This window comes from Mangifera indica, chromosome 7 (assembly GCF_011075055.1).
Source record: "Mangifera indica cultivar Alphonso chromosome 7, CATAS_Mindica_2.1, whole genome shotgun sequence".
Lineage (NCBI taxonomy): Eukaryota > Viridiplantae > Streptophyta > Magnoliopsida > Sapindales > Anacardiaceae > Mangifera > Mangifera indica.
In genome coordinates this window covers 15007232-15019862 of record NC_058143.1, presented here as the reverse complement: position 1 = coordinate 15019862, position 12631 = coordinate 15007232, and the positions used below count along the sequence as shown (strand labels likewise).

At 31.8% G+C, this 12631-nt stretch overlaps 1 protein-coding gene across 1 annotated transcript; it reads right to left on the bottom strand.

Moving 5' to 3' along the window:
- Positions 1-1263: 1263 nt before the first annotated feature.
- LOC123221794 (AT-hook motif nuclear-localized protein 19-like) lies at positions 1264-2602 on the bottom strand. Its single transcript, XM_044644709.1, has one exon. It carries the CDS (start codon positions 2290-2292, stop codon positions 1432-1434), a length of 861 nt encoding a protein of 286 aa, XP_044500644.1. The 5' UTR covers positions 2293-2602; the 3' UTR covers positions 1264-1431.
- Between the last annotated feature and the right edge of the window lie 10029 nt (positions 2603-12631).

Here is a 12631-nt window from a genome sequence, read left to right as displayed (position 1 = left end):
CAAAGTGGGGTTTAGGGTTTTCGTTATTAAAGAGAGAAAATACAAAGTCCTAACAACTCATCCCAGATCATTTTAATAAATTTGTCACTGAAAATTAAAACTTATCAAAAAAATTATAACCTTGACGACATAAAATAAGGATTATACTCCAATTCAATCAATGGTATGCAACTGTATTTCCAAAATTTGCCACTAATTAAATATAGTCATCTATATTTATAACCTTGGCGACATAAAATCAGGATTATAATATAGTCATCTATCAAAGCATTACTTGTTACGTATATAAGAGGGAAATAATGTGATATATCATTTTGTGAGAGAAGTTTTTTAATTAAAATAATAAAAAATTTTAATTGTCCGGTTATTATTTTAAAAAGTATTATAACTATTTTTAATTTTAAAATTATTCAAATAAACCATTATCATGTTATCAATAATATATATCGTATTATATATTATATTTACTATATCATATCAAATTTTAATTCATTTTAAAATAATTATTATTTTTTACTTGTATCATATTATTATTGGATTGTTAAGATTCATAAATATTTTATCAATAAAATTATTTGTACAAAAAAGATATATCATAACGTGATTTATTATTATTTTATCTTTAATTTAAAACTATTTAATTATATAGTGATATATTATTTTTTATATATAAAATTATACGCTTTGTTTATAACTATAGCATCTACTCATATTTTATTTAAGTTTCATTGCAAATCTAGATGACACGAGGAGTTTTATTATCATAACTGGTTAGGCGACGGCGGCCAAAACTTTACTTATATCATGAAAAAAATGAGAGTAACTGAGTAAAGTGGCTGTTTAGAAACAGACTCTATAAAATATGGCAACAGATTGATTACAAGAAATCAAGTAGCATGCGAATTAAAGATGACAACAAACTTAAACCAAAAGAAGATTTATCTCTTTGTTCCTTTATTTATCAAGTTGCAAGCCATGGGATTAATATTTTAAGAATACATCTTCAATTTAATTTTTTTTCAGTTTTCTCTCTGGAATAGTCAGGAAAAACTGATAAAGAAATAGGCATGAGAAGATCCAATTTTGCCATTAATTTAGTTTACACATAAGGCCAAATCTCACAAAACTTATATATTTTATGTAAAAGATCAACTTAAATGTGTATAAAAACGTAGTTTATTGGGAACAAACAAAGAAAAATTTAATGTTCCTAAATTATTAATCTAGATGGAAGGAGAAGAAGAAGAAGAGGAAAGCAACTAATTGAACACATATAACAGCAGAGAAATTAATATACAAAAACATAGACTTAAAATTACACATTAATTTATTCATCTGTTGATTACTTTCTTAATCTGTCTCTCCATTCATGGCAACACAAGCTAGCAAAAACTCTTAAACTTTAATCTTTCATCTTCTTTACTTCACTATTTATGCAAAAGGTGGTCGCCCATGAGCCCAACCATAAGCTTCATGGCTCAGCTGTCCTCCATTCGGCACCAAGTTTGGAGGCAAATTGTTATAAACTGGCAACCCTGAAGGATCACCCAAGCCACCACCGCTACTGGCACCGTTCCCGCCGCCTCCACTGCCTCCTAGTGGCCCCTGTAACCCCCCGCTGCCTCCTTCTTCTTCCTCTTCGAGTGGCAGCCTCTCATAAGTAGCATTCGAGAACGTCGCTGCGATTACCATCACCGGGCCTGCTGCCACCAGTGACCCAACCACACTGCCCCCCACAACCTGCCCCTGCCCACCGGCTAAGTAGATAGTCAGCCCGGTCGAACCGGGAGGAGCTGGACCGGGCAGAAAGGCTCCGGTTAGGGATAATATCTCAAACCGACCGTGAATCGCCATGATGGCACCGGGGTCGGAGGGCTGGCGAAGGGTGACATTGGTGACTGTGCCGCTGCCACTGAGCACACATACACCTCTTTGTCTCCTTCTGGCGAAATTAGCTAGGGTTTCAGCAACATCAGAGCCATTAGCTATTTCCATGACGTGACTTTTAAGTGCGTTAGGGCTATCTCTTGTAACAAATATAGGAGGTTTAGGTTTGTTCTTTGAGCCCGGCGGACGACCTCTAGGGCGGCGCGTGGAGATTTCAATAGCTCCCTCTTTAGGCTCATCACTGTTCTCTCTTTCATCTTCTTCGTCGCCGCCTCCACTTCCACTTTCTCCATTATTGTTGGTCATAGAAATGCCCAGATCTGGTTTTTTGATGGGAGATGACGAACTAGCTGAAGTGTCCATTCCTGGTAGACCCACTTGCCCGGCCCACCACCGGTGTGCCATGACTGTGAAACAAAAAGAACCAACAACAAAAACAACAAGAAAAAGATAACGATGATGTCTAATTCTTAGGTTTTAGATCTTGCTGTAGGTCAAGATGAACATAAAATTGTCCATATATATTTATAAACACGAACTCTAAACTTATTCTACCTGTATATGTATAAATCTAATAAGTAAGCATTCAAGAAAGAAGTTAAACTGAAAAAGAGAGAACAACTAACTCAGTTTTAAAAAGTTTGAACTGAGAGAACAAAGCGTAAAGAGAGTGAGGAGGCAGAAAGAAAGAGGAAGATGTGAAGAAGAAAACAAGTACTTAATTTACAAGGTAAAGATCAGAGAATAACACACACTCTCTCTCATAAATTTGATGCTGATTATTAAAATAGAACTTTGTCAATGAATATTATAATATATAGCGAGAAGAGATGAAGGTGGTGATGGTGGTGGTGGTGCTTGGAAATTAGGGCTAGTAAATGTGGGGTCTTGTGCGCGTGAGGAATTGTGGTGCACGTCCCTCTCCACCTCGACATTAATATTACACCCCAAGGCCGATGCTGAGGTATATATAAATATCACTGTACTACACATTATATAAGTGGGGGTCAATTTATCCAGCATCTTAATGAAGGAGAATGTTCTTCTACATGTACCAGATATAAAGCTACTAGGGATTATTCAAGGGTTTCTCCCATAAAAATCAAGACTCAAAAGAACATAATTTTAATTCAACACTTATTTGATTGTATTGTTGATCAACGTTTGGGTTTTCATTCATTTGCACAATGACAAAGTAGTAATATTATGTAAATCCATTTTTGAATATATAAATGAATGCAAACATATATATCATTATTTGATTAAGTATTATTTTATTTTTAATTTAAAATCATATAATTATATAATTATATATCATCTGTTTATTTATCTATGTATTAAAAAATGGATACAAACTGAATTTTGATGATGAATAATGTAAAATACAAGACTAAAGAGCTACTCAAACACATATATTTGCTTCCAACATTGTTCAACCAAAACAGGAAACTATTATTCAAAAGAAATGTGAAAAATAATAACAATCAAGAACAAATCCTAAAACAATAACACAATTAATACGTACAACAGTAAATTAGAGTGAATAGTTTAACTTCCTTACCAATAGGTAGATATGCAATTAATCAGTCTTTGTTCATCCCAATCTTAGCTCGTAGCCCTAGCTGTTATGATCAGATATTCAATAATGTGAGGCGATTAAAAGAAATTAGGGCAAAGGAGGGCTCAATTTTTTTACTAATAATAAAGAGTTTCAACCTAGACTTCAACATTAATTTTGCCTATCACTCACCATCTTTGCATTTAGAATCCACTCTCTTTTAATGAACAATTAATTAATTTTAACAATAGTCCATTTCAAATATTATTTTAATCCTGGAAGTTCTCCAGCTTCCTTTCAAGCTCAATTGTTTTCTCCATTAAGTAGTCCATAAGGAAAACACATAAAATTAATGCATTCTTCTTTATCAATTAATTAAATTTAAACCTTCCATATATAAAAACGAATCAATCAGGGTACCATCCAATACCAAACGTCTAACACAAATCTAGTTAAGTATGTTTGTGAATCTAAAAGCCGGAAATTAGTACAAAGTGGGCAATTAATAATTTTGGAATAGTGTAGGTGGTTAACTGCCTCTTTTTTTTTTTTTTTTTGGGTAAATTTTTAATTTAGTGTTCGGTATCTTCGGTGTGAAACGTCTTATTCAAATCATTATCTTTTCGACTAACTTGTAGATTAATTAATTAATTGTGGTGTGGATATCGTTTCTTTCGAGTCGTCCCTTGTGTAGAAGTGATCAAAGTATGAGGATTTTTAAATTGAAAACATTGGCCGGAATTGGTTTATAAAATATTAGTGTTCACATCATCTCCGGCCACCTAGCTGATTAATTTATTAAGAGTAGTTGAGTCCTTATTTGGAAGTCTAACTTCAAACATAATAAAGATTTTATGGCTGGAGAACAATGTGTAATTTGTCCACTTCATGGGCTAATTAAGAGTTGAAAGGATGTATTAAATTAAGAATTACTTTTAGGTTGGATGATATTTCCTATTTTAACTTTGATGAAAAGGTAGATTCTGTTATAAAATTAATTTAACCAATATGAAAGATGAAAAAATGAAGGAAGAATTGATGGAAGGAGGTAAGAAAGTATTGAGAGAATGTTTTTATATATGAACCGGATGAAGAAAAGAGAAGAGAAAATTGTGTGTATAAGTGATAGAAAAGGGGGGGTTCATATAGCAGTTTACTGCCACCCTTTTTACCTAATACAATTAACTAACACCTATTTTTTCTTCTCTTGTGTCAGTCCTCTCCATTTCTTCCTCCATGTGCTTGCAATTAATAAATGCTTTCCCACCACTTTTTCTTAACTTAATTTGATGGAAAGCCACCTGAATCTATAACACTCTTCCTTGGATTTCTACCATTTACAAATAATTGTATTAACCTTGTTAAGAAAAAATCCAGTGAGATAAAAACCAAAGCAAAGGAATATAATGATTTAATATCCTGTAAGTTGGTGTTGGACGTGCTTAAACTGTCTTATTAAAAACTTTACTAGGAAAACCCAGTAGGATAAAACTTAGTGAAGGAAAAAAGAGTACAATGCATATTTTGTCCAATATTTGATGAATTTCAAAATTTGCTTGACAAATGCTTCCCTTGATGGATGCTCCCCCTATTTGTAGTAGGATTAATTTGATTGCTTGTTGAGCCGCCACATACCAATGTTATACACTAACTTCTGAAATGTTGATGTTGACAGTGTCTTTGTAAACAAATCTGTCAGATTCTCACTGGATCTGATTTTCTTGACATCAATCTTCTTGCTCTGCTGGAGCTCATGAATGTAGAAGAACTTTGATGAGATATGTTTGGTTCTATCTCCTTTGATGTATCATCCTCTAATTTGGGCAATACATGTTTCATTGTTTTCGTATAATATGGAAGGAGTGTCTTTTGTTAGTGGAAGACTACATGCATTCCGGATATGATGGATGACAGACCACAACCATATACATTCTCAACTAGCTTCATGGAGAGTTAAAATTTCTGAATGATTTTAAGAAGTTGCAACCAAGGTTTGTTTGATAGAGCGTCATGATATAGTTGTATCATTATAAGTAAAAATATATCCCGCCTGTGAACGGGCCTTATGGGGGTTAGAAAGATAACCAGTATCTACATATCCAACCAAACTAGGATTTTTAGAGGATTTGACAGAATAGAATAATCTCAAATCTCTAGTTTCACATAGGTAGCAGAGTATATGTTTGATTTCGTTCCAATGGCAACGGGTTGGTGCAGAGCTAAATCGGGCAAATAGATTAACTACGAAGGATATATCTGGTCTCGTGCATTGGGCCAAATATAATAGGGCCCCAATAGCATTAAGATATGGTACTTCAAGACCAAATATATTTTCTTCTTCTTCTTTAGGACGAAATAGATCCTTTTTTGGATCAAAAGACCGAACAACCATTGAAGTGCTCAAAAGATAAGCCTTATTCATATTAAAGCGTTTTAATAATTTTTCAATAAATGCTTATTGATAGATAAGTATTCTATTTGAATTATACTCGATCTGCAGGCTGAAACTATATTTTATTTTTCCCAAATCCTTCATTTCAAATTCTTTTTTCAGATATTCAGTAATTTTTGGGAGCTCTTCAGGAGTCTTAATTAAATTCATGTCATCAACATAAACTGCTATAATAGTAAATCCCGATTATAACATTTTGATAAAGACACATGTGCATATAGGGTCATTTACATAGCCTTCTTTTTTTAAATATTCACTGAGGTGACTGTACCACATACGTTCAGATTGTTTTAATCCGTATAATGATCTTTGTAATTTGATGGAGTATATGCCTCTTGGATTGTCCCCTTTCACTATAGGCAATTTATATCCTTCAAGGAGTTTCATATAAATTTAAGTATCCAAATTGTCATACAAATAAGTAGTAACTATGTCCATTAAACGCATATCTAGTCCTTCAGAGACTGTTAAACTGATTAAATATTTGAATGTGATTATATCTATCACAGGTGCATATGTTTCATCAAAGTCTATACCAGACCTTTGGGAAAAGCCTTAAGCTACAAGTTTGGCTTTATATCTAGCAATTTTATTTTTCTCACAAATACGCATTTATATCCAACGGGTTGTATGTCTTGAGGTGTAGGAATAACAGGCCCAAATACTTGACGTTTTGCTAGAGAAGCTAATTCTGCTTGAATTGCTTCTTTCCATTTAGGTCAATCATGTTTTTGTTTGCACTTAACCATAGTACGTGGCTCAAAATTATTATTATTCAGAATTTCAGTAGTTACTGCAAATGAGAATATATCATCAATTATAATTGTTTTACGATTCCATATTTCTCATATATGAACATAATTTAAAGATATTTCAATATTCTCATTTTCCTGTTCTTCAGGATTTTATATCATTTTAGGGGTTTGTGTCACTTCAGGGGCTTGAGTCTCTTCAGGAACTATAACCTCTTCTGGAGGAATATTAGAGAGGGTGGATTTTTCAATTATCTTAGGATCATCATAAACGATATTTGTTTAATTATTTGCCTTTCTTTTTTGAGGAACAGTGTCCTTCGATCTAATAGGTCTACCACGCTTTTGGTGTGTAGTAGATTGATCAATCATGGCTCGAATGGATTGTTCAGCAGTCACATTGATTCTTGTTGGTGTATTAGCAGCTAGAACATATGATCTTATCACTTTTGTCGTATCTACAAATGCATCAGGTATTTGATTGGCAATAATTTGTAATTGCACTATCCTCTGTATTTCAGTTTCACTTTAGGATGTGCGAGAATCTAAATGAGACATGGTAGGTACATACCAAGTAAGTTCATGCCTAACTTCAGGAGGCATTTTCTTTTTCCCTAAAGATGGGAAAGTTGTCTCATCAAAGTAACAATCTATAAATTGTGCAGTAAAAAGAGCGTCTATTAATAGTTCCAGATACCTGATAATAGATGGTTAATTATATCCAACGTATATTCTCAAATGATATTGAAGTCCTATTTTTGTGCATTGAGGAGACACAATAGGGACATATATAGCACAACAAAATATTCTCAAATGAGATATATCAAGTTAGTAACCAAAGACCAATTGTAAAGGAGAATATTGATGATAAGAAGAAGGTCGCAAACGAATTAACGTTGTAGCATGTAATATAGCATATCCCTACATAGAAGTTGGTAATTGAGTTCTTAGTAACAAGGTACGTGTAATTACCTGGAGTCGTTTGATAAGAGACTCAACTAATCCATTTTGTGTGTAGACATGCGGGACTGGATGTTCAACCTCAATCCTCATAGACATGCAATAATCATCAAATATTTTAGATGTAAATTCACCAGCATTATCTAGTCATATTGTCTTGATCGAATAATCTGTAAAATGTGTCTTTAATTTGATAATTTGTGCTAACAGTTTAGCAAATGCAATATTTTGAGTAAGCAATAAACAAACATAAGACTATCATGCATATGCATCAATTAAGATCATAAAATAACGAAATGACCCACTTGGTGGATGAATGGGTCCACATATATCCCCTTGAATTCTTTACAAGAATGATAAAGATTCACCTCCAATTTTGGAGGGAGATGGTCTTATTACTAATTTGCCTTGAGAATAGGCAGTGTAGAATTGTTCACTGGACAATAAGATTTTATGATTCTTTAATACATGCCCATGTGAATTTTCAATAATCCTACACATCATTGTATATTCTGGGTGGTCTAAGCGATCATGCCAAAACATAAATGTTTTTGAATCATAGAACTTCTGGTTCGATATCGCGTAGATTTCAATTACCTTTATAATTGTATAATACAATTCAGATAATAAAACGGGCAATTTTTCTATTACATGCCTTCTTCTGGAGGCATTATTCGTTATACATAAATATTCTGCACCATTTTCATTCATGGTTTCAATATGATAACCATTGTTTCTTATATCTTTAAAACTCAGTAGATTTCTTCTATATCTACTTAAATATAATACATCATTAATGCTTAATTTGGTCTCATTGTTTAACATAATTGTAGCTCTTTCTGAGCCTTCAATCAGATTAATTGATCATGATATAGTATTTACTTTAGCCTCTATTGGTGATAAAGTTAAGAAGAATTTCTTTTCTTTTAATATTATGTGGGTGGTTGCACTATCGACCAAACACATGTTTTTATCACCAACTTGTGAAGTTAACATTTCAATTTTGAAGTCTATTTCCTTTCATTTTAAAATTTACATTAGTTATTACAAAATTTGAAAGGAAGAAACATATAGTACTAATTACACACTATAATAAACACAATTTCTTAGTCTTGAAGAAATTCTGAAAGATCAAAATTTGCCAGATCGATAGGGTCTAGATTATCAACATAATTTGATTCGATCTTCTGGTTTGTATTTTTAATAGATGTTTGATATAAATCTATCAGATGTCTTGGCGTACGACATTTACATGATCAATGACCTTTTGAACCACATCTATAACATTTACTTTCATGATTCTGTGGTTTACTCTGTATCATTTTCTCTTTATCCTGTTTTGCTTCATCTCTGGTCGTTTGAAAGTGGAAAAATTTTCTATTATGACTACCTCTGGATCGAAATATATTTCGTCCAGGACCTCGTCTACGTCCACGATAACTACTACTATATTTGCGTTCACTTTAGGGAACAGTAAAGTGCCAGTAGGGCAAGTCTGATGGTTTCTTAATAATAATTCATTGTTTTGCTCAGCCACGAATAAATAGGATATCAATTTAGAATATTTTTTAAAATTTCTTTCCCTATATTGTTGCTATAGGAGCATATTTGAGAGATAAAATGTGGAGAAAGTTTTTTCTAACATATTTTCTTTCGTTATTTTTTCTCCACATAACCTCATTCGGGAGACAATTTTGAACATGACAGAGTTTTATTCACTTACAAATTTAAAATCTTGTAAGCGTAAATGAGTCCATTCATATTGGGCCATTGGTAATGTTATTGATTTATGATGATTGAATCTTTCTTTCAGATTTCTCTATAATTCTAGTGAATCCATAATATCTACGTATTTTGCTCGTAGCTAGGGCTGGATTCGAGCCGAGCGCCAGCTCGGGCTCGGCTCGGTTTATTTATGGGCGGCTCAAGTTCGACTCGAGCTCAACTCAGCTCAGCTTGAGTTCGGCTCATTTTTGGCTCGGCTCGACTCATTTTTCATATCAAAACGATATCGTTTTGTATATATATGGATCAAAATGATTTGAGCAGATCGTACTGATAACGTGTTATAAAATTAATTTAACCAATATGAAAGATGAAGAAATGAAGGAAGAATTGATGGAAGGAAGTAAGAAAGTATTGAGAGAATGTTTTTATATATGAATCGGATTAAGAGAAGAGAAGAGAAAATTGTGTGTACAAGTGATAGAAAAGGGGGGAGGGGGGGGGGGGGGGGGGGGTGTGTGTGCAGTTTACCCGCCACCCTTTTTGCCTAATACAATTGACTAACACTTTTTTTCTCTTCTCTTGCGTCAGTCCTCTTCATTTCTTCCTCCATGTGCTTGCAATTAATAAATGTTTTGCCACCACTTTTTCTTGACTTAATTTGGTGAAAAGCCACCTGACTCTATAACAGATTCTAAGTTATCACCTTTTAAGTTTGAAAAATTTATTTGTTCATTGTTAAACCTATAAGATTAAATTTTAAAAAATAATAATAAATTAGCTATGAAAATTGAAAAGTAAGACACCATATTTAAAAGGGTTCAGTTGTTAATATAACAATCTATACCCTTTATTAGCAAGCTAAAAAATGATATATTTCTTTAGAAAAATTGGCAAAATGCATACAAAGAAATCGTTTTTATTTTATTCTCACCATCTCTCATTCCCACAAAATTACATTCAACAAACCACCTAACATACACCCTCTTAACCATGCTCAGTGCCCAAATTCTCTCCATAGCAAATCCAAATATCATCCAGCTAAAATTAACCATGCCAAAATATCCCTACAACTTCAAGCCTTTAGTGCAGTCTCGATTGGTTAGAATTTATTATCCTTTCAGATTTTATTGTATCAAAATCTCTTCTCTCTATCTGTAGTGGCTTGGTCACAATTTGTATATGAAGGTTGATTCACCTGCTGAGTCATCTTATATAAACAAACATTTATCTATTGTCTACTTCCGTTAATGACAATCATTTAATTTTATTATAAATTTATTACTTTCAGTAAAATGATTAAACTATCTTGAACAATTAACGTAAACATCAATTATCAATATACTTACCGGAATATATATATATATATATATATATATATATATATATATATATATATATATATATATATATCTTTATTTTTATTAAAATTATGAAAAGGCCTTGAACGGATTCTTAAAAGATTAGGATCATCCTCTACTTATTCCTTCTTTGTCGAGCTCCATTCAATATTTCCTCATAACTGTCGATCCTTGCATATGTTGCCATCATCCGCAACCCAGTTTTGTAAAACTACCGTTAACTTCAGCTTATATTGAAACATCATACAGGTTTATTATGGTCCCAAATTCCAAACATGCATTTGCCTCGAGAGCTACCTACAACCGATTGCGTGAAAAAAGAGAAAGGCTTTTGAATGATGAGTATTATCAATAGATTTGTAATGTCATTTTAGGTTTACAGCGACGTTTTGCAGCGTCATTATGAGAAATTCCGATAGTTTCCATGCGTTGGAATAGGTCAAATTCTTGAAGCCCGCAGATTGAACACGACTTTAAACCCAATTTGGTGAATTATTTAATAAACACTGTTGATTAGAGACTAATTGATCTTCAACCTCAATTGTCTTCACCTCATTGTTTCCATCAGTTCATACAAATAATATGAAATTCATCGACCTTAAACTCATGAATGCCACCAAGTCATTGTTGATGCACATGATCAAACAGTGGATTGAGATTATCTTCATATGGCATATGAAATTGTAGTTGAGTAAACATATATATGAATAGGATGGTTTATTTTTTATTTACTTAATTTATGTATTTGAACTACAAAAGAACAGAATGATGTACAAGAATTTAAATTAATAAACAAATTTAAAAATAATGATTTATTCATTCTTTTAATATAAATATCTAATTAAATTTATAAAAGCATAATGTCAATCCTAAATTTCATTGAAATCACATCTCAATACAACTTTTTTTAAATATACCCACGAGAACAAAAACACCAATAATTATATGGAGATATACTTGTAATAAATTTGTTTTCATAATTATGTGATAACAGTATTAATTGATTCAATTTTTTTGGTAACAAAAAACCTAATCGGGACCAAACTAAGTACATCGAATAGATTAAACTTTTAATTTAATAATTTATCCCACAATCATTGATCTAGTAAATCAAAATATTTTTACTTTTTTTCATAATTACAAATATAAAAGTTTGTTTGAAGTAAAAATATATAAGAAAAAATAATAATTTATTTTTACATAAATACCCTTTCCTATTAATTATATAACTAGAGACAATTTTTTATATCATCTATTAATTTGTATTGGATTAAAATTAGATATTTTGATATAAAATATAGTTTGGATTGTGTTTGAATTAATATAAACTAAATCAGACTGTGTTCTAGTTGGCATGCAAACAACTTGATCAAGCCCAAATGTTTTTTATTTACTTGTTTTTTTGGGACTTATAATTATTAAAAATAGCATATTAGATACACATATTTTGTGTCATGCTAACAAATTTTTCATCTCTGACGATTTTTATTATGTTGATCATTCAAACGTACTCTTTAGAGAAAAAATAATAAAGAAATGATTTGAAGCATAAGGTATTTTAAATTAATTATTTCACTTTCATTTAATATTTCATATATGTGTGAAACTTTATTATGTATCTCACATATTTGCCTATGCAAAATGAATAACATATATTTGTTGATTTAGAAGATAATAACATGAAGTTGGATAATCTCACAGAAGATATTAAAAATATGGATTAGTAAAATTATATGCGTTTATAATGAGTTCTATTTTAAATTATAATGATGATATGTCACTATGAGATGAATGAATTTGAATAAAAATAAGGCCAAAGGACTATTTCCCACCCAAAGTATCTTTTAATATCAAATTCTCACCTTTTAACTTTGAAAATCTCATTTACCCATCTATGGGTTGTTAAAATTAACGGAACCCTAACCCTTAAAATTTT